This window comes from Ascaphus truei, chromosome 3, assembly GCF_040206685.1.
Source record: "Ascaphus truei isolate aAscTru1 chromosome 3, aAscTru1.hap1, whole genome shotgun sequence".
Taxonomy (NCBI): domain Eukaryota; kingdom Metazoa; phylum Chordata; class Amphibia; order Anura; family Ascaphidae; genus Ascaphus; species Ascaphus truei.
The window spans coordinates 253,790,040-253,817,595 of record NC_134485.1 but is presented as its reverse complement, the minus strand read 5'-3'; the positions used below and the strand labels follow the sequence as shown (position 1 = coordinate 253,817,595).

The 27,556-nt window shown below is 45.8% G+C and overlaps 1 protein-coding gene across 17 annotated transcripts in view; it reads left to right on the top strand.

Annotated features, from left to right (window-relative positions):
- MCF2L (MCF.2 cell line derived transforming sequence like) overlaps positions 1 to 27,556 on the top strand; it is a 268,085-nt gene that overhangs the window by 176,210 nt on the left and 64,319 nt on the right. For 16 of the 17 annotated variants that reach the window (XM_075590656.1, XM_075590662.1, XM_075590659.1 and 13 more), the window contains one exon: positions 22,301 to 22,391. In XM_075590656.1, coding sequence (XP_075446771.1) covers positions 22,301 to 22,391 — 91 coding nt within the window. Of the gene's footprint in view, positions 1 to 21,603; positions 22,216 to 22,300; positions 22,392 to 27,556 lie in introns of those variants that run through there. The other variant, XM_075590673.1, reaches the window with a different exon arrangement.

Sequence of the window (27,556 nt, the reverse complement as noted above, 5' to 3'; positions counted from 1 at the left end):
GCACCTGGCGCTGGCAACGAGGAGCCTGAAGCCCCGGCGGTCAGCCCCGTGTGGAACACAGTCGGGAGCCCAGCCGGAGGAGGGGTCGTCTAAGTTACTAGTTTATCGCTGTTAAAATAAACCCCCAAGTTTTACAAGTTTTAAATGGTTCTGGATTAAAGTTGCACCAGCCCCAGCGAATATGCTGACACACGTTCCATATGGCGGGACTCCCCACGATAGAGGACCGGGGGGGGGGAGGAAATAGCCCCCGTAATCTCCCACACGGCGCTGAGCCCTACGGAAGGAAATGGAGACTGAACAAAAATTTCTGCTTACCTCGTGGTCCAGTCATGGCGACCGAGGTTGCAATGGCGGCCCCCCAGCTTGCAACGCAGAACACGGAAGCGGAGAGCGCGGGAAGAGCTCACCAGGCGGGAAAATGGACCAGGTAGGAGGAGCGGCTTCATCTGCGTCTTCCTCGGGCGACTGCCTACTCCAAGATGGCGGAGGGAGCAAGACGTCACAGGAAGGGGCGTCCCCAAAGGCGGCCATCTTGAGTGGGGCGGAACAAGGGGGAACAAGGAAGGACGTGACGCACGGAAGTCGACGCGGTTCCGGCGGCGACGGCCATTCTACACCGGAGGGAGGCAGCATAAGGCGCAAGAGGAGAAACGGAGGGACAAGCGCAACCGGAGAGCAGAGGCCGAGCGGACAGCCGAACCAAGCCGCGGGGAAGAGCGGCATAGCAACAATTAGACAGAGGGAGGGGATGAGGGAAGACAACAAGGGACAATAGGAGCCCCGGTAGCAGCTTAGTAAGGGGAGTTAGAGAGATAGGAGAAACCGGACGCTGAGTAGGTAGAGTAGATGGTATTGAGTGGTAGAAAGTGTGGGGAAGTGGCAAGCACGAGCGGATAGAGAGAGAGTATTGTAAGTGAGAGGCAGAGGTTAGAGCTAAGAACATAGGTGAAAGGAAAAGCAGGGGGAAGTGAACGCAGAAGGGGAGGAGTCGGAGTAGCAAGTGACGGGAGCAAGAAAGAAAAGTAAGTGAGAACAAGATGGGGATAGGCAAGTGTGCAGGGCGGTGGCAGGTTATAGGGCACGTGAAGGAGAAGGAGGTGAGGCGAGAAAAGAGGTGAGGGGAAAGGAAGCCTAATAGCGGCAGAGTACCTAGGGAGAGGTAAGAAGGAAAAAAGAGGTGAGAGGGGGAGCTAGAAGACAATGGGGAGCTCAAGGAAGTCAGCTGCAGAGGAGCAGAGTACTTAGGAGGTGGGAGGCACGACATATGCTGGAGCAGACTGGCATAAAAAAGATATAAAGAAAAGGGGAGGGAATTAGCGGGGGAGAAATTAGCCAAGTGGAGACAGGAAGTCCTCATAGGTAGAGAGAGAATGTGAGAGAGAATGTGGAAGGTCACATAGTGGGCAGCACAAGAGGTTGGGGGTGAGATGCAACACGGGGTTATTAGTGAAAGTTATAAGCGTAGTTATTCGTTCATTTAGAGATAACGGGAAACAAACGGGGAGGGGCAGGGGGGTAGAGGCCTGCCCTGATCTCCGCATGTGCTCCGAGTCGGGACTGGCTGGGTTTAGGCTAGTGGATTCCGACAAAGTCCCCTGGTTGGGTTGGGCGACGGGGGAGGGGGAGGGACGCCAAGAGGGAGGGCGGGAACCCCCCCCCCGTCGGTTACCCAGGGGCGAGGATCACGGGCCTGCGGCACGGGTGCCAATGCCACGTGACCCATGTTCTGATATCTGTTTTTTCTTTGTTATTTGTCTATATGTTCCCCTCCCCACCCCCCTTTTGTGTCAGCCCTCCCTGGATGTCAATCCCAGTGCACGGAGAGAGAGAAGAGGGAGACTGATCGGCGAGAAAGACATCAGGAGACAGGATACCTACCGGTCCAACAACGGCGGTTACGTAGATGGTTCACGATATACTGTTCAGATGAGTAATGAGATTATTATGGTTTCACATAATGTGAAGGGGTTCAACAGTCCCGTTAAGCGGAGAATTGCCTTTAGGGAATATACCCGGCGGAAGGCCGACATTATTTTCCTACAGAAAACTCATTTCTCCCGCGTAAACCACCCGAAATTTCTAGATAAGAGCTATAAAACATTCCACCTGGCATCGGCAAATGTCAAAAAGAGGGGCGTAGCAATTATCACGCACAACAGGCTTGCCCTGACCATAGATAAGCAATACTCTGACCCACAGGGTAGATTCTTAATCTTAACGGGCAAGATACAAAATCAACAGGTAACACTAGCGTCAGTATATGCCCCGTGCGAACAAAACCCTGTTTTCTTTGAACAGTTTTTCTCCATACTACATAATATGGCAAAGGGAAATACCTTCCTCGCTGGGGACCTGAACCGCACACTGGACCCTGACCTTGACAGATGCACCCAACCTAACACTACCCACAGACAGGACATATTAACCCTCCGCAAGGGCCTTCAAGACTGTCAGTTGACGGATATCTGGAGAGAGCAACACCCGGTGACCCGAGAATATACTTTCTACTCACATCCCCATGACAGATATAGCCGAATAGACTACTTCCTGGTATCAAACAGAGTGGTTCCAGTGGTGGGCCACACAGAGATTCACGAGATCTCGTGGTCCGACCATGCGCCTATAGAGCTGAGGTGCACGATTGTAGGGCTAGACAGACCCGGAGCAAACTGGAAGCTCAATGAGCTTCTTCTCAAGGCCCCGGCCACCGAAAGGGCGATACGGGACCGGATAAAAGATTTCTTTAGAGAAAACGAGGGAAGCGTACAGTCGCAGGCCACGCTTTGGGAAGCCCATAAGGCTACTCTTAGGGGGTTCCTTATGAATATCGCTGGTAAGCGGAGACGAGAGAAAGCTTCTAAAATACATGAGCTGCAGGCGAGATTGACACTTCTCACTGCACAACACTCCGCGGATAAAAACCAGAACACGTGGCAAGAATTGTTAGATATCAAGGCGGCCCTTAATTTGGTGTTATCATCCCAGGCCGAGAAGGAGTTAGCTTGGTCCAAACGCAGATTTTATGAAAAAGCCAACAAGCCAGATACCTTACTAGCCAACAAGCTCCGAAACAAGCTTCCAAACTTTCGGATAGCAGCAATTAGAACCCAGCAGGGTGATCTTACCTCTGATCCGAAACAAATAGTGGAAACATTCCGGAAATACTATGCTACACTGTATGATGGAGATAAGGTCACCCATAACCAAAAAACATCGGCTGCCCTCAAGAGGTTTCTGTCTGAGGCACAGCTTCCGACCTTGGGCAGGGTTGAGAAGGAGGCCCTGCAGGGTGATTTCACCCTGGAAGAGATCACAGAGGTAATTAAGTCCCTCAAACCAGCCAAGGCCCCAGGCCCTGACGGATACTCAAATTTATACTATAAAAAATTTTGTAAGACCCTAGCCCCTCATCTTCTGAAGTTATTTAACGGGATCCTAGAGGGAGAGCCCTTCCCGACCCAGATGCTCCAGGCGTCTATCTCGGTGATCCACAAGCCTGGTAAGGACCCGGCAGACTTCAAGAGCTACCGGCCAATCTCCCTGATTAATTCGGACATAAAAATCTTCTCCAAACTATTAGCAAACAGGGTGGGTAGTGTCCTTCCAGGCCTGATACATCCGGATCAAGTAGGCTTTATTGCAGGTAGACAGGCAGCAGATAACACCAGACGGATAATTGATCTAATAGATTTGGCAAGACAAAAACACATTCCGTCCATGGTGTTGAGTCTGGATGCCGAGAAGGCATTTGACCGTATCGATTGGTCCTACCTCCGAGAGACGCTGGGGGTGTTTGGGTTTGGGGGCCGCCTTCTTGAAGCAATAATGGCCCTATACGCAGGCCCCACAGCGAAAGTGCGGCATCAGGGCTTCCCTTCCGAGCTATTTAACATTCGAAGTGGAACTCGCCAGGGTTGCCCGCTGTCCCCTTTACTTTTTGCCCTTTGTATCGAACCCCTTGCAGCCCACATTAGATTAAGCCCTAATATATCAGGAATCCAATTGGGGGGACAACATCACAAAGCTGCGCTATATGCAGACGACGTGATCCTGACCATCTCTAAACCGCTGACAACCCTGCCCAATGTCTTTGAGATCTTGGGCGCCTTTGGCAGGATTTCAGGGTTCAAGATTAATCAGGCCAAGTCTGAGGCGCTCAACATCAATCTACCTAAACCAATCGAAAAATTATTAGAATTAAATTTCAATTTTAAGTGGCAATCCTCCGCTATCAAATATTTAGGGGTATACATCACTAAGGATTATAATACTTTATATAAGGCAAATTTCCCCAAGATGATGAAGAAGCTCAAGGAAGATCTCAGGGTATGGGCGGGGTACGGGATATCATGGTTCGGCAGAATTCATAGTGTCAAGATGAATTTACTGCCCAAAATGTTATATCTGTTTCAGACCCTACCAATACCTTTAATTAAATCTGAGATCCAAGCCCTTCAAGCTCACATCATCCAATTTATTTGGAACAAAAAACGCCCACGAATTGCAAAAAGCCTACTGACAAAACCAGTAGTAAAAGGAGAACTTTCGGTACCTTGCTTGATGGCGTATTATAAAGCGGCACAATTAGGCCAAATCATTCAATGGCACACGGACCCCACAAACAGAAGATGGACAGAGCTAGAAAGGGAATGTTGTGCCCCAGTGGCACTTCAAGATTTGATCTGGCTACCAAAACAATGCAAGAAAGGCATTGGAACGCCGCTCTGCGCAGTGGCGAACTCCTTAGCGGTCTGGGGGACATCTAAATTTAAAGCTAACTTAACCACCCCCCACACATTAATGTCCCCCCTATGGGGCAACCCGGACTTTGCTCCGGGGCTGTCGAGTGATAAATTTGTAAAGTGGACGCAGGCAGGGTACAACCGATTAAAGGACCTGGGGGGTAAGGGATCTATCAAGACGTTCGATTGGTTTAAAGAGGCATCAAATTGCCCAAATTCAGAATTATTTAGATTCCTCCAGGTCAGGGCATTTTATAACAAATTTCCTGTTCGTCCTGCACGAACTAATTTTGAACAGCTGTGCTCCAGACCAACGGACACACGGGGACTGACATCTCGGATGTACAGGGAGGTAGTCTGTCCGGCTGGTAAGGACTCCCCCCGCCTACGATACATGCGACAGTGGGAGACAGAGCTAGGGGAGACATTAGAGGACGACGACTGGAAATACATATTGCAAACTGCAGCGAAAAGTTCAATATGTGTCACATTAAAAGAGAACGCATATAAAGTCCTCATGAGGTGGTACCACACCCCAGTCAAATTATCTAAATTTGTCAAAGGTTATTCGCCGCTCTGCCCTAAACAGTGCGGAGAATTGGCTGACCTTAAACACATGCTGTGGTCTTGCCCAAGGGTGGTCCCGATTTGGGAAAAAATTCGAAACTGGCTGGAAGGGATGCTCGACTTAGAGATCCCCCTGGACCCGTGGCTGTTCCTTGTGGGCAGGCGGCCCCAGGGCATGTCTAGAACAACACATAAACTGGTCATGCATTTTGCGACCGCCACCCGATGCGAGATCGCAGCACTGTGGAAGCAGAATGAGATCCCAATTATCCCCAAAATCAGGAACCGAATTTGGCACGTCTGCCAGATGGAGCAGTTGACGAGTTGGGTCAACGACTCTGGCGCTAAATTTCTAAAAGTCTGGGGCCCGTGGCTGGAACAAACCAACATCCCAGGGGTGGACGCCGCCTCAATTTTGCACTAATAGTATGAAAAATGCGTTCTCCTTGGATGGGACAGACGGGACATAGACGTAGGGAGACGTTATTTAGGGCCACCCACACACTACAATGAGCAACAGGCCTATCAAAGTGAATCTCCAGCTACTTGTAGTCGCTTCAACCCCTCGCCAGAACATCGCAAGAACGCCCCCCCCCCCTCTTCCCCCTCCACCATACGTCTCCTCCCCAGTCCTGTAAGTCAAGTACGTCCTGTCTTAAATCTCTAATTGGGGTTCGTTTGGTGCTGTCAGTGTCGACAGCTGTTTTCTCATAAAAATGTGGTTTGACCATAATGTACGCCCATGGGCGGTGCGTGTCTGTAGATCGGATTTCCACAAATAAAAATGAAAGTTGAAAAAAAAAAAAAATCAGTACATTGAATTTCATAGAGTGTTTGTGTTGTGTGACAAATCCTGGTGTTTTTCTCCCCCCCCCCATTTATCTAAACAAGGTGATTTCCAGCAACATGTCAGATTTATCTTTAGATGACCCTTTTTGGAGAAATATTGCACATTTAGTTTTCGATTGAAACATTCCATTGTCATTGCTGTTCAGCCGCTATACTCATTTACACGGATATATGGAATAGCTGGGAGGGAAGAAAGGAGCTAAGAGGACAACATTCCCTCATGGAGGAATGAGAAATTCCCACCAGTTGTATACCATGTAGAAACAACATCTGGATTTCAAGGGGCAGAGTAAGGATTAGAGATGTCATGTTTTTTTTTGAGAGACTCAGAACATTACAATGAATACAAGAGAAATATAATATCCCACAATCGGAGCACTTCAAATACACACAAATAAGAAAAAAATCTCTAAGTTCCAGGCCTGGAAAGACCTACAACTCACCTCATTTGAAGAAATGTGTACAGCACAGGCGCATCAAAAAGGGCTGATCTCAAATATATACTCCATCCTGGACAGAAAAGATCAGCATAATATATGACTTTGTGAGAGAGAAATATTGGGAATCAAATTCCAGGAGATGATTCGACAGATATATGGGAGGTCGAGGCACACTCATCTATCTGCACTATTGTCACAAAGAATAGGTTTCAGGTCTACCCACTTGGTTGGTTTTCTTCTTCTCAAACACCCTCTTAATTATAAGCTATGCAATACCTTTAAGACGCTTCACTTTTAAAAAGTCCCTTTCCGGTAGTGCCACCACCTAAAGTTTTTGATATGCAATAACAGCAGATACTGATCACAATAGAGTACAGGCATACCCCGCTTTAAGGACACTCACTTTAAGTACACTCGCGAGTAAGTACATCTCGCTCAATAGGCAAACGGCAGCTCACGCATGCGCCTGTCAGCACGTCCTGAACAGCAATACCAGCTCCCTACCTGTACTGAAGCTGTGCACAAGCGGGGAGACTATAGAGCCTGTTACAAATGTGTTATTCACATCAGTTATGCACGTATATGATGATTGGTGTACAATACATGCATCGATAAGTGGGGAAAAAGGGAGTGCTTCACTCTAAGTACATTTTCGCTTTACATACATGCTCCGGTCACATTGCGTACGTTAATGTGGGGTATGCCTGTATTAGCGGATACAGTACTGAAATAGTAGTATACAGGGTCACCAACGGGGGGGGGGGGGGAGGACTGCCGGGACTGTTGTCCCGGGCCCCGTGAGTCTTGGGGCCCAAGCCCCAAGCTGCGGGTCTGTATGGCACTCTGCCAGCCGCCACCTCTCTGGCCTTTCAGCAAAATAAGTGTTGAGTGAAGGTGAAAAAACGGCGCTAGCTCTATAAGTGTTTCACTACAAACTATATAGTGAATATTTTAAACAAAATCAATTATTTGTTTAACAATAAAGACGTGCTCAAAATAACGTGCAGGTGTAAATATTTAAAATGTTCAAACCCCCTGCTCAAACCCAGCTGGTAGGGACTGGTTTCGGTAGTCCCGCAAATCGTCACTTTCGTTGTATTCCAGGGGGAGCATGGAGGGAAATAGAACAAAAAAGACAAAAACAATCTAAGTGTAGACAGTTATTTCAAAGGTGCAAAATTAGATATCTTGTCTTGGCTCGTATGTTGTGCCTACTTACAAGATGTAAGTTGTATACAAGCGATTTAGACACACAATGGTCTCTGCTAGGGATGTTGTTCTCCACTCTATGAAGCAGTCTCCAGTAATCAGCTCAGCAACCAAGTGTATGTGAAGAAAAATGATACCATAGTGCAGACCAATATAATGTTAAAACTAAACTTTATGATTTTTAAAATTGAACACTTACAATAAAATTGAATATAATAAGCATTGTTCACAATATTAGTGAGGAGAGAAGAGTGTGTTAGCTTCCGGCTCACCCGCCTCTTCTGATGGAACTTGATGTAATCAGCCTCTCTCTGTGACTTGATGTCTCTGGCGGTGGACTGTGTACCCAGGCTGTGTCCTCCCGTGGGTTGTTAGACTCCCCTTCTGCTGTTGCAGCTTAGAGCTGCCTCTCGGGTGGGCGATCCCGCCTCTCTCACTGCCGATACGTCACTTCCGCTTTGTTCTGTCACGTCACTTCCGGGCGCGGCTGATGGAATTTCTGAATGGCGATCACGCCTCTCTCCTCTCTCCTGACAGGACGGCTCCCACTCTACGCGTTTCGCCAAAAAAGGGTGAAGCGGAGAGAGGAGAGAGGCGTGATCGCCATTCAGAAATTCCATCAGCCGCGCCCGGAAGTGACGTGACGGAACAAAGCGGAAGTGACGTATCGGCAGTGAGAGAGGCGGGATCGCCCACCCGAGAGGCAGCTCTAAGCTGCAACAGCAGAAGGGGAGTCTAACAACCCACGGGAGGACACAGCCTGGGTACACAGTCCACCGCCAGAGACATCAAGTCACAGAGAGAGGCTGATTACATCAAGTTCCATCAGAAGAGGCGGGTGAGCCGGAAGCTAACACACTCTTCTCTCCTCACTAATATTGTGAACAATGCTTATTATATTCAATTTTATTGTAAGTGTTCAATTTTAAAAATCATAAAGTTTAGTTTTAACATTATATTGGTCTGCACTATGGTATCATTTTTCTTCACATACACTTGGTTGCTGAGCTGATTACTGGAGACTGCTTCATAGAGTGGAGAACAACATCCCTAGCAGAGACCATTGTGTGTCTAAATCGCTTGTATACAACTTACATCTTGTAAGTAGGCACAACATACGAGCCAAGACAAGATATCTAATTTTGCACCTTTGAAATAACTGTCTACACTTAGATTGTTTTTGTCTTTTTTGTTCTATTTCCCTCCATGCTCCCCCTGGAATACAACGAAAGCTTTCAGCAAAATAACCCATGCAGAGGTAGGCCAACTTGGCACCTTTGCACCAGCCTCCTACAGTCCCACATGGTCCCGTTCCAACGTTTCGACTGCATAAGCAGTCTTTATCAAGGTGAGGGCTGATCAGACACATACGTGTGTGTGTTGTGTGTGTATGTACATTTAATTATATGGATCCAAACATGAATCCGCAGCAACATCCAGCTGGACAGAACTTCAGTGATTTTGACCAACAACCAGATGAATCCTAGTGCAGAAGGGTCCAAATCAGGAATCCCAGGTGAGCTGAAGTGACCCAAAGAGTATCTGTTCGGGATAACCAAGTAAATTAAGTGTAGGAGTATGCCTCCAGTATAAATGGGCACAGATTAAATGCCCTCCTCCCCACTCGGCTCCTCCATCTCCTGCCGCCCTCCCTGCTTCCCAGGCCCATACCTTCTTCCACCCAGGTCCATACCTTCTCTCCTGCCCCCTATTAGGGCCCATACCTTCCCGCCTCACACCCCAGGCCCTTAACTTTCTTTCCCTCCCTCAGGCCCAAACCTCTTTCCCCGTCCCTAACCCATACTTTATCCCCCTCCCCCCCTATGCCTGTACCTTGGCCTGCTCCTTACATTTGTCCTGGGAACACAGTGTTCCCTTGGCGGCCCTGATAGTACATAACACAATGGAACAGGCATTTTTATTTCCAATCCTATTTTACAGAGTTTGTAACTGTGGCGTGGGTTTCTTCTGCGGAATTTTACAGCGCAGAGTACAGATCTTGACATGTTGGCAGTTCATGGATAAAACAAAATTCTAATCGCTTACTCTGACAGGGTGAATGAACGTCACCAGCCATATGCCTGCCTGTTTAGGCTTGCAGTGCAGCAGTGACGAGGTTAAGTTGAGAAGGGCTGCTTAATTAGTCTGACCCCAGCTGCATAATCAAGGTGTTAAAACCCCAGGCTGTACACACATGCAGGAGAACTGGTGAGGAGACAGGACTGAAAGTGCTAAAGAGATTACTGCTGTAAGGTCTGTGGTGCAAAGTACATGTGTGATGAACTGTCTGTCTCCTGCATACAAAGAGAAGCTGCCTTATTTTTGTTTTGTCTGCTAAAGAGAAGCTATTTTGTTCTGTCTGCTATAAAGAAGCTATTTTGTTTTGCCTGCTGAAGAAGAAGCTATTTTCTTTTGTTTGCTGATGAGAGCTATTTGTTTTTGGTGTGCTGTATGTTTTAAGGCTCAAATAAATAAGCCTTATCCAAAGAACCCGCGTGTGTGGTTGCATGTACCCACCCTGCCACACTTACCAATTCTCAAATTCCTAATTCTTACCAATCCTCCTACCCTTCTCACATTTGGGAGTGCCCTGAAAACTCTCTATTAATATGGAAGTATTATGTTCTTTTATCCTACCCTTTATCACCGCTTTGTAGCAAGTAGAAATTCATAGCCATGGTTATATACTAATTTCCTATAGTGCATCATATTTTTTACGTATCACCTACTTTCTTTAGATCGCTGGATAGCCAATCACTTTGGATATCTGATAATATATTGTAGTATACCTGCATGTCATAGTTTTACAGTGTTGTGTAATTTGCCATTAAACAAAATGTTGACACATTGTAAATAAACAAAGATATTAATAGTCCCAAGATCTGATTGGATTTTCATAATGTGAACAGAATTGGTCTTTTTCTATATGACATATTTTTTGCAGTGAAGTACTGTGGGATGCATTGGTGAAAGAGATTTGTGTATAAGCATTGCACTCTCCTCTCACAAATTAATGGTCTTCTATTTTCTTTAGTACAAGGATTTTTCCTCTATAATCTTTTCCCTCTGGTAACCTTCCTTGCTTTATTTATATTCTGTTGTACTTGTTTGTGGGAGGGTCACATTTACCAGCTACTATTTATAACTAAAGCGCTCACTGCTTCCGCTTGTTGGTTGGCAATGAGCCTACTTACAGTGCTGATACCTAATAATGCAATTAGCATGACATACAGCTATGAATATCGGAGCAGTGTCTTACTCCAATGGGACACAGCAAACAGCAGGACAGTATTTTTAGAAATCCCAAAATCTTAATTACGGTAGCATTCCAGTCCAATCTGCACTTTTGTGTACATTTCATGAAAAACTACTTTATTAGTATATGTGCAAATTACATTTATCGGCAGAATTGGTCCAAAATTATAAACTAAAACATGGTTTCTCAGCAGGTGTATTGCAGTGTGTCGTAATGATAATGGGCAAACATTTGTACAGCTGTTAAACTCTCCGGACACGCCTGCAAGCTGCATTTTTAGGCTGTGACCACGTCTGTCACAGCCTATATTTGTGTGTGCGATTATGAGCTGTTTTCACTGCAAGCATTTTAACTTTCCAATTGTAGAGATTACTTATGACAGCTCTGGCTATAAAGATACATAATCTCAAGCATGTCTTGTAGGCAGGACTTTAATAGCAACAGTACCCTCTGGGAAACCGAAAACTGGAATGCTGTCACAAACCTTCTTCAATACCCTGATCTACTGACGGACAGCAAGGTCAACTTTTAAGCTAAGAATAAACTGCTGCCGAATTTCCTACAATTACCTTACACTACTTGACCATTTATTAAAGGTGCAGCCCCACTGGCTGTCTTTGGTATGGGGTTATCTAAAAGGAATAGATTTACCTTTTGTATGCCTCCCAAAGACATAAGTTACGTGGGATAGAACATCATAGCTATAATGTGTATGTAGAGAATGCATAGAGGGTTACAGGCACACAATTAAGGTAGCAATAAAGGTAATTTGCTGGTGCACATGGAGATAGGGGAGATCCTGTACTACCCCAAAGAAGTCACGGAGCAGGAGGGAAACAACCAGGCACTCGGTCTTTCAAGAAGATGATTTATTAGTAAATCCAGTTCCAACATTTCGACTGCATAAGCAGTCTTTATCATGGTAAGGGCTGATCAGACACATATGTGTGTGTGTTGTGTGTGTATGTACATATGATTATATGGATCCAAACATGAATCCGCAGCAACATCCAGCTGGACAGAACTTCAGTGATTTTGACTAACAACCAGATGAATCCTAGTGCAGAAGGGTCCAAATCAGGAATCCCAGGTGAGCTGAAGTGCCCCAAGGAGTATCTGTTTGGGATAACCAAGCAATTGTAGCAATAAATGTAGGAGTATGCCTCCAGTATAAATGGGCACAGATTAAATAGGCGCAGGAGCGTCCAGAACGTAATCCTGAGTGAGCTATGCTGCTAAGGATTCTGCCAATGTACCACCGGCAGCGCTGAGGTATAGGAGTTGAATCTCCAGCTTGTTGGTAACAGCTGACCGTGAAAGTGTTGAAGTCCACACTTATTTATCATTGAAAGAGCACTACCATTTGTCGATCCACAACTGGATACAAGGCCTCCCCAATGATCATCCAGGCTTGCAACTGCAGTTGCAAGTTTCTCTTCTCCACATTGCTCCAACAAATCTGTTTTCAGCCTCCCAGCTTACTTTTGCTCATTGTCTTGGCCTTTTAATGTCCCTTGGAATCCATTTGTGTACCATCGTTGTCCATCAATGGTAATTTCTTCATGCAATATATTTGACCCACTTCCATTTTAATTTCTTCACCAATGTGGTGATGTCACAGACTTTTGTTTTCTCTTGAACACATTCATTCTTTTTCCTGTCTCTTTTTGTGTAACACCCAGCATAAATCTCTCCATACTGCCTTGAGTTGTCTGAAACTTCTGAATTATCTTTGCATTTAGGGTACAAGTTTCACATAGTCAGGACCCGCTGTCGTGGTTGTGCCCCTCCGGCACCGGAGCATCCCTGATTCTACATTGCCTTTATTATCATGACTGAGATCTAAGATTGCTTTGCCTGCACCAAAGGTGACAGAGGATAGGAAGTGACTTATTTTGCTCTAAACAAGTATGGCTGAAGTTAGGAAATAGCCGCATTCACCCTGACATAAGATGGGGATTGTTAAACTGGCTATACCAGTCCTAGGCCTTTTTATAAGGCATCTTTTTACAAGCAGCCAGTTCCTAAGCAGGGTGTTTCTTCCCGTATAGTCCTCGTTTGTTCCTTTGCAAAAGCCTTGATCTTAGCCTGTGACCCCAACCATGATCCTTTATCGTCTGCCTTGATCCCGGCCTGTGACCCCGACTTCGCTATACTCAATCAGAACTCAGTCCTGAGGCCTATGGTCAGTCTCCACATCTTGCTCTATGATGGACATAGACCTTTTCCAGGCTCCATTTCTCTCTGTGGTCATATGTACCCCCTCTCCGAACCCGAAACTAAGGCCATGAAGGCGTGTAGCCTGATGAACCTCTAAAAAGGATCCATTATCCCGTCGGATAATATCCTCTCCTCTATCACTCTGGTACATATGCAGCAGTTCATTGCTTCTCAGCCAGACAACCATGTGGGTCTTCTTGTGCCTCTGTCTAGGCTCTGTCTTCCCCTACTCTTTCACAATGAAGTATTATGTTGGGACACAGCTCTAAGGTTATGGGACATCGTGGCGAGAGGAAAACCTTGCAATTTATTCTCTGCTTATTCTGGAGACCTCCCAGGATGGCAGGAAACTGGTGGCCGCCTGTACTCGGACCAAAGCACATTACCATATGGGTTACTACAGCCGTTGCCTGCTCCTGACTGTCCATGAACTCATCTGGCCATGAATTTTATAGTAGAACTAAACCCCATCCAGAGGTATGACAACTATCCTGGTGGTAGTGAACCACTTCTCTAAACAGGACCATTTTATTCCCCTAAGGAAATTACCTTCAGCTGAGCTATCTGATGGTTTTTATCAGGGCGATCTTAAGGCTTGATGTGGGTCTGATAGTCATTGTCTCAGATAGGGGAGCGTAATTCGTTAATTTTTTTTAGAAATCATAAATATCTGATATCTAACCTGTATGGGTACTTTGTTAGCCCTCCTCCTCATATGAATCAAAAACTGAAATATATGCTACAATGGGAGGATGATCTGGGGGAGGAACTAGACATGGAAGACTGGAATTATATTTTTCAGACGGTTGCTACATCCTCAATGTGTATCACAATCGGATAAAATGCCTATAAAGTTATGATGAGGTGGTACTTAACCCCCACGAGACTAGCTAAATTCATCCCAGAGTACCCAACAATATGTCCGAAGGGATGTGGAGTACAAGCCACATTTATACATATGTGGTGGGGGTGCCCATTCATATCAGCTTATTGGCTGGAAATCAAAATGTGGTCACAAAGGTTTTTTGGTTTGGACCTACCAATGGATCCCTGGTTATTTCTATTAAACAAACCATATTACCGCCTCACGAGACATGAGAATAAATTACTGTGCCACATATCTCCAGCCGCAAGACGCAAACTAGCGACAGTATGGAAGCAAACAACTATTCCCTCAATCCCTAAAGTTAAAAATAAAGTCTGGCAGATTTGCTGCATGTAAAAAATGGTTAGTCTTAACAACGACACCTGCACAGATTTCCAGAAGGTGTGGTTACCTTGGATTTTGGGTGCTGGTCAACCAGAAATTAACACCCACCTAATTTTGTTGTAAAAAATGCTATATATATTAACTGTGTGAATGAATATTATAAGATGATTTGTTAGGTAAATTTCTAAATGAATGTGTTCTTTCTCCCGTCTCTATTTTTTGTACCTTTCCCCCCCCCCACCCCGCCCATCTTTTATTTTCTTCATTTCCCTGTCTCCCTAAAAATTTTAATAAAAATTACATTTAAAAAATAAAAAATGTAGAAATAGTTTAGTCTACGCCTTGGTATATCCTGAAATTCACTTCAACCTATCATCCTCAGACCAATGGGCTCACCGAACAAACTAATCAGTCCTTAGAGCAATATCTCAAGTGTTTTATGTCTGATCTACAGGATGATTGGGGTGACGACCTCCCCTGGGTTGAGGTCACCTGTAATTCCCTCTGGCACGAGTCATCCCCAGTCACCATTCTTCTCTGTACTTGGGTATCATCCCGCTCCTCTGCCTACTTCCTTTGCTAATTTGGGTGTACCAGTTGTGGATCTGAGTATGGAAAATCTCCAAGAGCTCTGGGAAAAGATTCAGGTCAACCTCAACAAGACTGCTCTTAGGCAGAAGCCATCAGACGATAGGCACAGGAGACAATTGCCTACTCTCCATCGTGGGACCTTGTATGGCTCTCCACAAGGAATATCCACCTCAAAATGCTGTCGGCCAAACTGGGCCCTTAATTTATTGGCCCATACAAGATCAAAAAGCAGATCAATCCGGTCTCCTTAGAGCTGGAACTGGCTGCCGACCATGAGGATTCCTCGAGTATTCCATGTCTCCTTCCTGAAGCATTGGATCCAGAACTACTCCTCTCCCCCCGTACCTGCCCTTCCCCTGTCCCTCCTGGCCAAGGAGTGTCAGGAGTTTGAGATTCAGCACAAAACAAGCAGGAGTATCCAGTTCCTTGTCCACTGGAAGGGGCATGGCCCGGAGGAGAGATCGTGGGGTGAGCACCAAAAAAAATCATAACACATTTCTGCCTCAAATTCTGATTTGGGTTCCTCCTCCCACTCTGATGCCTGCTTTAGGGGGTGGCGGGGGGGTGGGATTAGAGGTCAAGGAGGAGAGTGGAGACCATACCCTTCAAATATTTGCGGCCCCCCTACCTTCCCCCATTGGTCCCTACCTCCTCTCTTTCAGCCATAGCGACTCCTAGGGTTACTGCAGCTATTTGATACTTTCTGTATGATGCTGGCCACCTCCTTTGACAATGGGGATCCAATCAGCAGAGGAGGCTCAGCAGCACACACAGGAAGCCTTGCAGCTGCAGAAACTACAGTTAAACTGGAGGAGGTAGGGACACCCCCTCCCCTCCATGTTTAATTCCTTTCCCCAGGTCACTTCCTTGTTCCATGCCACAATCCCTCCATGTACCTCTCTTGCCAGGCATTCATTTTCTCATCCCAAGTCACACTTTCCCCCCCATGTCACTTTCTTGTACCTCCGTGTCACCCTCCCCCCCCCCCACTCCCATTACTCTTTGTCCTCATGTCACTCTCTTCTCTATGGGTTGCCAATTGCTGAGTATGGCAGGGGATTCTCGGGGCTGCCACATACAGCTTTAATGGATAATATTAAAGAGGGGCGTAAAAGCATCTTACTCTTTCCTCTTTTTTATTTTTGTTTGCAGTAACTCGAAATTGCAAAATGTTTTGGGGGATTAACCAGGTAATCAAGTGTTAATAAAGGGAAATACAACAGAGTACATTTTATACACACTTTTATAAATAGATCCCTCCACATTCTGGGAGCAGAGTTTCCTAGATTATGTCAGCAGCGTATTGGCATAAAATAAATTAGCATATGGGGACGTGTCTAGCACGTAAAATACTATCTCACCTGGGATTATCCGTGGGCTTGTGTTAGCAGCTATTAAAAAATCCTGGCTAAAAGGAATTAAATAGGCAATAATTTGACTGATCTCTATTCACATTGCAACTAATGTTAAAGTATATAATACACTCGCTGATATACCCGGCGTTGCCCGGGATAGAATGTTCCCGCTCAACCTCTGTCTTCGCTCACCCCCTATCTCTGCTCCCCCTCTCTCTCTCCGCTCCCCCTCTCTCCCTCTCTCTTCCCCCCTCTCTCTCCCCATTGCCCTCTCACTTTCTCCCCCCCCCCTTCCCTTTCGGCCCCGGTGACAGCTTGGGCCCCCTTCCTTCACAGCTCTGTCCCCCTCCCCTTCACATTGGTGATTTCCCCCCCCCCCCACTTGACAGGTCTGGGGTCCCCCCCGCATTAACAGTTCAGTCCCCCCACCCCCGAATGCACAGCTCTGTTTCCCCCCCTTCACAATTCCTGCCCCCCCTTCACATGTCCAATCCCCCCCCCTTCACAATTCCTGCCCCCCCTTCACATGTCCAATCCCCCCCCCTTCAGAGTTCACTGAGTGGGTTAGTGAGTGGATGGGGGGGGGGTAATGTCTTGAGTGGGTGGTGACTGTGTGGGTGGGTTAGTGACTGGTGGGTGGGTTATCTCAACCCCCTGCATGTCTCCCCCCTCTGTCCATAGACAGGATGAGACACGCACTCAATATCAATGGTAATAGAGGTGGGGTACTTAGCTGCCGGTGCGCTGGTCCTGGGGAGCTCCTGTAGTCCCAAATGTTCCAGTACAAAGAAGAAGCAGGCACACGGTCTTACTCAAAAGGAGGTTTAATATGCCATAAAGTCCAATACTGCCTTTCTCAAGGTGAAGGCTACCAAACACAAGAAAACAGTCAAAATATACACCACCCCCCTGATACTCATCCCTCCCCGCTCTGCCACATAACCAGGATGTTGACGCCCACCTGATGACGTCAGAGCGACCGTATGTCGGCCCCTAGTGACGTCAGACATCTAGGTCTAAATCCCTGGCAATACAGCATGGAGCTGTCTTGGAGGACTGCAGCCACAGCCACACCTCTCCCCAGACTGAACACTCCCCCATGATGACGTCAGCGTGACCCGGCCGTCAGGGGGGGGAAGAGGGGGGGTTGCACCAATCAAGACTGTACTCACAGGGCTGGACAAAGATGTATCCGTCGCCATGGGATCAGTGTCAGAGCAGGGAGGAGTGAGACACTCCTACAAATCACCCTGAAAGTGTAAATAAACCACACACCAAAATATTAATAAAGCATATGTGCACAAAACTAATACAGCAATATACTATTAAAAACATGTGACTGTATTCTGCGGATGACATCAGTATAATCCTGCAAAGTTACAGTGAAATGCCACATAAGAATATGCAGTACATCAGTATTTAGAATAGAGAATGTGTGAATCTGTCCTGCGCTTCAGTGTGCAGAGTGGCAGTCTGAAATTGTGTCAGACACTGGGGCAGCGCATGAGGGAGCTTCGCTTGGCCACAGAATTGACCGGTGCAGGGGGCTGTTGGTAACTTACCTCACCTGCATCTCCGGTCTGGGGCCTGCTCACCTCGGCTGCTCCTGCGTGCCACCGTCAGAAGAGTTACTGGAAACAATGGAGGATTCCGGCGCAACTGCGCATGTCTGACTCAGAGAGGCTGCTGGGATCTTCAAAAAACTTTATTCATAGAACACACAAGGGCTAGCACCGCATTCTCCCCCTCAACGCGTTTCACCCTTAGGAATAGGGCTTCGTCTTGGAGCCACACCTCTCCCCAGACTGTTAAAAACAAGGTTCATTGAACATAAAAGTGTAATTCGAAAAGGTACGGATCCCTCTATTCTTGTGCAACACTGTGTGGAACACATTCATAATGTTGCCTCTTTACGCATCATGGGTATTGAGTCAGTAGCACGTACACAAGGCACTCCGGATAGGGAGACTTTTTTGAGACGTGAAGCATTCTGGATACATGCTTTAAATACCAGCAACGGTATGGGTCTTAATGAGCAACAGAATTTAAAATGCTTCCTTAATAGAAGGTAATTTTTTGTCTTTCTTCAGGCATATTTGATCTTGCACCATCCATGGACTCTGCACTTACCTGTTGGGAAGATTATCGTTTTTGTGTTTTTTCCCGTCTTTCTTCCCCTCCCTTCCCCTCAGCCCCTTCCTCCCTCCCCCCCTGGTTGTGTGTACCAATTTCTGACCTAGGTATACACACAAATACTGATGTACTGCATATTCTTATGTGGCATTTCACTGTAACTTTGCAGGATTATACTGATGTCATCTGCAGTATACAGTCACATGTTTTTAATAGTATATTGCTGTATTAGTTTTGTGCACATATGCTTTATTAATATTTTGGTGTGTGGTTTATTTACACTTTCAGGGTGATTTGTAGGAGTGTCTCACTCCCCCTGCTCTGACACTGATCCCATGGCGACGGATACATCTTTGTCCAGCCCTGTGAGTACAGTCTTGATTGGTGCACACCCCCCTCCTCCCCCCCCCCCCCTGACGGCCGGGTCACGCTGACGTCATCATGGGGGAGTGTTCAGTCTGGGGAGAGGTGTGGCTGTGGCTGCAGTCCTCCAAGACCGCTCCATGCTGTATTGCCAGGGATTTAGACCTGGATGTCTGACGTCACTAGGGGGCGCCATACAGTCGCTCTGATGTCATCAGGTGGGCGTCAACATCCTGGTTATGTGGCAGAGCGGGGAGGGGTGAGTATCAGGGGGGTGGTATATATTTTGACTGTTTTCTTGTGTTTGGTAGCCTTCACCTTGAGAGAGGCAGTATTTGACTACCGAAACGTTGGACTTTATGGCATATTAAACATCCTTTTGAGTAAGACCGTGTGCCTGCTTCTTCTTCTTTTTTCCCCCCCTCTGTCCCCCATACCTGATGCGGTCTCCTTGCTATATACAGGGGTTCTGGGCCCCCCCCTGTGTGTGAGCTGTACAGCCGGGAGTGAGGCCTCTCTCTCTCTCCTTCTGGGCCTCCCGGTGCTGCCACCTCTCCACGCTCGCAGCCCCGGGGGCCTCGGTGACAGCTCGCCGGGGAGGTGCAGGGTCAGGCAGGGAGGTGATGTGTGGTGGTGCCCCTGTCTGCCGGTGAGTACTGCTGCGGTCTCTCTCTGTGTTTGGGGCGGGCGGCAGGTGCTCCCCTCCCCTCCTCCCTCACAGAGCCGCAGTGGTCAGGGGCAGCCTGCGAACCCCCTCACGGAGACCCAGTGGTCAGGTGCAGCCTGTGACCCCCCCCTCCCCCACAGAGCCGCAGTGGTCAGGGGCAGCCTGCGACCCCCCCTCACTGAGCCGCAGTGGTCAGAGGCAGCCTGCGAAACGGGCACGAGGGGGGGGGGGGAGAGAAGAGGAGAGCTAACGGCTGCCATAAAGACTTGCCTCCCTCCCGTAGCTCCAGACAGCTCTCCTCCTTGTGTGGTGTGAGTGGGTTAGAGCGCACCGGCCAATGAGAGCCATGGGGGGGCGGGACACACCGGCCAATGAGAGCTGTGGGAGGGCGGACGGACTGACGGACCAATTAAATTGTCTACAGGGACGCACAAAGAACACTTTCAGTTTTATATATATATAGATTTGTCCATTATGAATCCATGCATAGAAGATATAAATGAACACTACAAGAACGTGTGTATTTCAAGGTAAATCAGGGTTGAATTGTCATAATGTTCTACCCATTTATAACACAAGGAGCATATAGTATAATCAGGGCTGCAGCCAGCTTTTCCGGGGCCCAGGACTAGAATTTCCACCGGGGCCACCCACCCACGAGTCGGTGGCCTTAAGAGAACCCACCCCGCCTGTTTTCTCTTACACTCCCCCCTTCTCACACACCACCCTCCTCTCTCACCCCCTCTCACACTCCTCTATCACCCTTCCCCCCCCCTCTCTCAATCTCCCCTCCTTCTCTTACACACCCACCACTCTCCCCCCCCTCTTACACCCCTATCTCTCAAGCTGCCCCCTCTCATCCTGGCCCTCCCCCCAATCCCACACTAAATAACCTCCCACCCTAAAACACACACACACACACACAAAGCCTCTCTCCCCAAATACAAGTTTTCAGAACTGTTTATTTTATATTCTATGCTGTCTGAGCAATGTCCAGGGTTGCCACCTTCGACTGAAGGCCAATCTGAAGATTTTTGATTTTTTTTTTTTAAATATAGCACTTTCCTGTGGTGTCCTCCCGGCATCTTCCACCTGCAACTCTCTTCAATATGGCTGCATGGCGTCAAATGACTCTGTCGCCATGACAATGGGTTGCTATGTGACATATACACACAGCGTCAAGTTGCCATGACAACATGGTACCACATGACGTCGTGATGTCACACAGCGTCTCATGATCATGGCAACGGGCGTCACGTGATGCTGTTACGTCACGTGGCATTCTCGTTGGCATGGCAATGCGGCGCCATTTGACACCGTGCAGCCATATTGCCAGTAGTTGCAGGGGATGCTGCCGGAAGGCGCTGTCGCCACAGCCCGCTCAGAGTTCCGTCACCCGGAGGTTTACTAGGTAACCCCGTAGCCCGGAGATGCGAGGCCAAAACACTAGTCTCCGGGTGAAACCCGGAGTTGTGGCAACTCTGGCTATGTCTTGTTTAATTCATTACACAAACTTTATACTGGAAAAATGATTACACATTTGATCAACTCCTTGCAGAAGTCACACATTATATCTGTATGCTGTAGTAAGGAATGGGTGTTTTTGCTTCTACAGGCTATAGCTTTATCTGATAGAAAATGAGAGCTACCACATTCATACAGTGCATTTTATCTCAATTGTTTGTCAGTGAGATGTGGATCCGTTATTAAGCACAACATCTGCGCTTACGACACTGTTTATAATTGAGCGGGACAATTGTTTTTAACACAGCAAATGACTGACTACTGTTACTAGCATCACACAGTTGAATTATTTGTCATTTTACCCACTGCAGTGTTTTCTAACACACTATTGGATACAGGTCCTGCATTCACGCAACACAGCACAAAATGCGAAACTCGCCTTATGTGCTGTCATTAGCTATTCTGGTCAGCATCCCTGCACTTGCCTTTTCATTCTCACAAGCTGCTGGGATTGGCCCCAGCCCTCCCCCCAGTCAGATGCTGGCACTGCACAATTTGCTTGCATGTGAAATCGCAGAATTGGAAGCACACATTTGTACTTGGTGACCATAGCATATGGAGCTAAACAGAGCAGAAAGGGAGAAAAAACAAACAAATGTCATTATTCAGTGGCTGAGGCCGTGTCTCCTCCTTTTGATGTGCCCTCATCCGAGATGAACATCTCATCTCTAACCAGCCTCTTTACATGGTGCTCACAAAGGTGGAAGTACTACCCTTTCTGTGTGAATGTAGTAGCCCTCCAGAGCATAACGGGCTTTGATAAGATGAACTGCGGGTTGAAAACTGCAGCGAGTGGGCTTGTGTGATCTATGCAGCGAAAGGGTTTGGAGACCACTGAACAAAATCTGTTTTTAAGGAGAAGATGTGGCTGCTCTGGGAGAGCTCCTGCAGGATTAATCGAGATGAAGATAAAAAACAAGGGCAACCAGGCTGTAGCAGACTGAGCTAAAATCCTATATGTGCTGCTCAAAATGTAGAAACACACCAGCTGCATAGACCCAACAGGGGAAGGGGACATAATTCCTATGTAAATTCATCTGCATTTCTTTTTTTTGTATCTAAAGAAACAGCTTCTACTCAATAATGGTAGGGTTAAAAAATTTGTTCCACATTGAGGCAGCGGCATGTGGAATAATTATAACTGCAGCTTCCATTCCTGTTTTACGTTTAGTTTACAAGATGCTGGAATCGGATTCATCCTGGTCATTGACCGGAGACAAGACAAATGGACTTCAGTAAAAGCATCTATACTGAGAATTGCGGTAAGTCCCGTGTGCTTTTTTGTATTTTATATATTTTTTCCCCTATATTTTCTGTAGTGATCCAAAGGTGTTGCTAATAATCTTCCTCTACTGGTAGAAGAGCATAGTGAGCAGTAGAGGCCACAAATATATTGTTGTGTAAATGATGACCAGTTACCATCGTGCACTGATGTGCTAGTGAGACATTTCCTGTGATTGGTATCCCATGCAACCTGCAGGAGTTTGGCCGTCACAGGTAATTCCTTGGCTAGGGTTGGTGGTAACCCAGCATCTGCAATGTCTTGTTGCTATTGAACCTGCTTGGAAAACCACAGAGGTTCTCGCTGGTGAATAACTTAAGCATGTTTCATGCTAATATTAATGAGAACATTTGTTTGTGCCTCTAAAAGGTTACATATAGTGCTCCACATAATAGAGTTTGTAGGAAAACATCATTTTATTTTTGGTTTCAAGGAGTGCGAGGAAGTACAGTAAAGTGAGTTGTCACAAGGAGCTGGCACTCTGTCTTAAATCTGATAATGTCTACAGTATTTATCGTTAATTGCTTTGCTTACTACGACTCCTGCACAGTTTCTGTTGGTATTTTCATTTTCTAGGCATTTAGAGGGCTGATTCATAGGAAATCATAAGACACCTTGCCACACTGTTTTTAAAGGTGATTGTAAGGTGTCAGATGGCTTCGTGCCACTTCGTAAATAAGGTCTTACAGCCCTAAATATCCGCCATGTGTTTAACACATTGGCCTCTTATTATTTGGTTTGAATTTGAGGCTTCCATGTGATCTTGAGTAAGATATTCGGCCCAGGAGGGTCAGATTTACTAAATGGTATTAAGCCATAGCCTATTATAAAGGGGTAATGCGTTCCAAGTGTATTAATGGCAGTGTCATATTTAAGGGTTACTGACTTTTTTTTTAATATATATATACCTATGAGTATTAAAAAAATTATTTAAAGTCAATTTGTGAACATGGTGAGCTGAGACTTGTGAGGGGTGGGGTTGATTTCCTGCTCCTGAAACGATCACATGACCGTCACCAGGCTCCGGATGTCAGAAATGGAAGTGGTGGTGGTCGGGGTCCACTTTTGTGGAGCAGCCTGTCCAATCTGCCCCTAGAAAACAAGCAAGTGCCTATGGGGTATAACATGCACATAGTACGTTTATTATGACAGGCATATCATTATATGTAATGTACACTGTAAATGTGCTAATGTAACTTAAGCTATCGCAATTTAATGATCTATAATACAAAGTACACTATCTAAACTTTTTTTATCTCGATAAAAAGAAAAGTTAATTACATTGGTAACCTGCAATGCTGAATTTTGTAGACAATATTTAAAAAAGTCTTTGCGACACATATAAAGGTGTTCTGAAAACGCCCTTTCTCATGGAAACCTATTGGCGATTTCCCTGGTATCCTAGTTTCAACCACAGCACCTGTTTGCCTATGACAAGAAATAGACAAAAAAAGGGGGGGTTGGAGCGCAGAGAGAAAAAGGTGGTATTAGACAAAATCACTTTATTGGGTAAAATAACATCTAAAACTTACAATCAGTAAAGCTGCATCGCCCGTGGGGTTCTCAAGCCAGTCCTCACTAACACTGCCTCCCTCGGCAGTGCCTTACTGCGAGTCGTTACCCTGCTACAACCCGGAAGAGGAAGTCCAAGGCTAGGCTCTCTCGCGAGATCGCTATTTGGGAAGTGCTGGCTCTGGCTGGATATTCAAAATGAATGAAACCCTGCCCCAGCTACTATGCTCACAACAGTCATGGGACCTTAATAACACCAGCCCTCTCCCTCCAACACAAACTTGTCTTTTCACAGCACCTTCCTTATTTATTGTCTTTGTGACAGGGACCTACTTACATGTTGTATCATTATAAGTATACAGTTCTTCCAAATATTTTGTATGTGGAACACTTCATGCCCGGCTTCTTAGGGAGGTAACATCTGTGTGGTATTTATATGGCTACTCTGCTTGGTTCGCCAGGAACCTTTATAGTACAACCGTCATTTATTTGGGCCCCCAACTCTGTGACAGCTCATACATATCTCGACACGTTCGACAGAGTTTTATCAAAGACATACATGAATACTTATCTTCCATCTACTGTATGCCCACTCTTAACACTTAGGCGGCGTGCCCCGTGCCGCTGACCGCACTCATGCTTGAGAGTGGCGACGTCACCAACTCTCCAAGTATGAGCGTTCGGCTGTCCGGCAACTTTTTTGGTAAGCGCAAGCAGGGGGGGCGTGTCCGATAGGTGACTAGCGCTGATTGGCTGAGGAGTTCATGTGACCCTTCAGCGCGCCTCAAACACAATTTTATCTGTCTTGGCAAGTATCTAGTGCCCGCGAGCGTACGGGTACGTGCCGCGTGAGCGTGGCCGGACTGATTAAAATTGATTGTGCTAAGCGCCAAGCATCAAGCGCGGTCAGCGGCAGCATGTACGCAGCCTTAGATGGACGTACTCTGGTTTCATTACTTAGGTAGTTATGGGACTCTTTGCACAACAGAGACCTCCTTGGCGCTGGTACTTATACACGTGCACAATGCAATTCATGAAAAATAGAAAAATGTAGAAAATAGTGTATAATAACACACTAAATGATGGACAATATCACCTCTGTGCAAATAATACCACCAAATACTATTCCACCAAGTACTTCAAATGGTGATGAAGGTAACTATATACTGTATATACACCACTACCAGATTAGTGACCCTTTAGAGCCTACAGGTAAATCGGTATCGCAGTGAATCCTAATGGATTTAAATGTAACCCTTTGAAAAATAGTACTGTATAGGTTTAATGCATGCACAGTAGATGGCTTCTAGTAGAAATAAACTCACAAATAAGGCGCTTGATGATAGAAGTTGCTCCACTGTCGGATGGAATAAATCTCAGCCAGTAGTATATGAAAAAGGAAAATGAAAACATAGCATAGAAGTGCTAAATGCTAAAATTTAATGAAACATATAAAAACAAACACTTGGAATAAAACTCACAAATTCCTTTGTCCTTTGAATGCCTTCCAACCTTTAAGCCTGGTTATGGGGGCCCTTTAATGTCCTCCCTCTGGACCTGCTAGGATCACTGCCCAGCTGCATGTACAGAATGCTCCGACTCTGTGTTCCAGTGCCCATGAGTGGGATATCTCCTGGTGCTGCTTCCCGGTTTGCGTCGCTTCTCTCAATGGCCTCACACGTCCTATCGCGTGACGATGTAACTCACCAACAGAACTGGTGCAACAGACTGCAGCATGCGATCCTCAGCACTCCCTGTAACTCCGATTGTATGTCCAAGGGCCAGCAAAGAGTCCCACAGGCAACAGGGTAAGGGTAAGGCTAGTTATTCCTCACATTTTCTTCAATAACCTTGCCTGCAATACCTGTGGGTATTAGATATGGGGTTCTAAACCTTTTGTACCTTAATCACCCCTAAAGGACCAACAATGTCCCAGGTCACCCCATACCAATACCGCACCAGTACAGTAATTGGACTGAAACGTTTGGTATAGGGCCCTCTCTTATTAGTAAGTATGTGAAACGAACAGAGACAGAAAATAATGGATGGATCCCTATTGACCATGAATTTATGTGGCGGGAGATAAAGAAGCTTTGACATGTTGTAACAGCCACGGGTTATTTTAACAGAATAAAAGTAATAACATTTTACAAATGAAGCCCAGCCAGCACCTTCTCAATCACCCCTGGTTTAGAACCTTTGCTTTAGATAGTGACTCGACAATTCGAGGCCCCTTCGTGAAATCCTGATGGGTCTCATTGTGCTTGACCCAATGCCTTGCTGTCTGTATTTAGGAACTGCCCCTTCCACAAGTCTGATGAGGCACTTCAGCGCTGATCCGCGGATGGAGCTGATCAGCAGGCATCCGGGGGTCCTCTTTACTTGCGACCCTATATGGTGTGCCGTATTCCTTTCACTGAAACTGTACAGGCTCCTTAATTAAGGGGTAGTGGCCCTATCTGCAACATAGCAAACAGGGGGCCCCAGTGAAATATTTTGGAGCCTTAAAACTAAATAGTAATCATAATTGTATCATGGTTTAAAACCTGCTCAGAAACACTTGAGATATCACGTGAAGAATATCTTTTTTTCTTCAATTGCTACTCATGCCCCATATTCCCTGCCCATGTAGTTGTTTGCTTTGATAAAGTAAATGTGTGACAGGTCATTTGTGAAGAGATTTTAAAGAAGCCCTGAAATCTCTGAAAAGGATTTTAGTCTTTAAAAAAAACAAAACATTTTTTTTATTGTATGCATGCATGTATTTATTTATTTCTGCTTACATATAGTAATATGATACCCACAGGTAGCTGATAATATTTCATCCACTGGCATTATAGCAACACATTGCACCTTCTCTCTCCCATTTGTATCTCTCTTGAATGAAACATAAAAAGATCTGGTTCTTACCTTCTACTAATACTATCTTCATCTTCCTTTTAATTGCGTTTTGTATTTGTATTATGGATGTTGACGTCCCCATTGCCTCAGGCAATACAAATTTATTACCGTTTAAGCACATCTGTACCCTGCCTCAAATCATTGTTATCTTGTATAAACTGCTTATTACATAGTTACATAGTGGATGAGGTTGAAAAAAGTACATCCATCAAGTTCAAACTATGATAAATTTAGACGATAGATATTTTATCTTATATTTGTACTTGCAGAGTATTGATCCAGAGGAAGGCAAACAAAAAACCCCAGATAAATATTATCTAATGATAACTCATAAGGGGAAAAATAAATTCCTTTCTGACTCCAAATATTTATTTATAAAAAGTTTTACCAGGAAATAATAGGTTCAGAGTTACCTCTCGTTTTCAAGTATGTCCTGGCATAGAGTTAAGATGTCAAATAATACATGGTTACAAATACATAGTTACATAAGTGAACAGGGTATACATTATATACATATACATTATATACAAATACTGTCAATCGGATTTCTCCCTGGATCAACATCCTTCCCATGTTTACTTATTTGATATATCCCTGCATACCTTTCCTTTCTAAAACGATGTCCAACTTTTTTTTGAAGAAATTTATTGTATCTGCCATCACAGTCTCCATGGGTAATATATTCCACATTTTACTTGCCCTTACCTTAAAGAACCCTTTACTTTGTTGCTG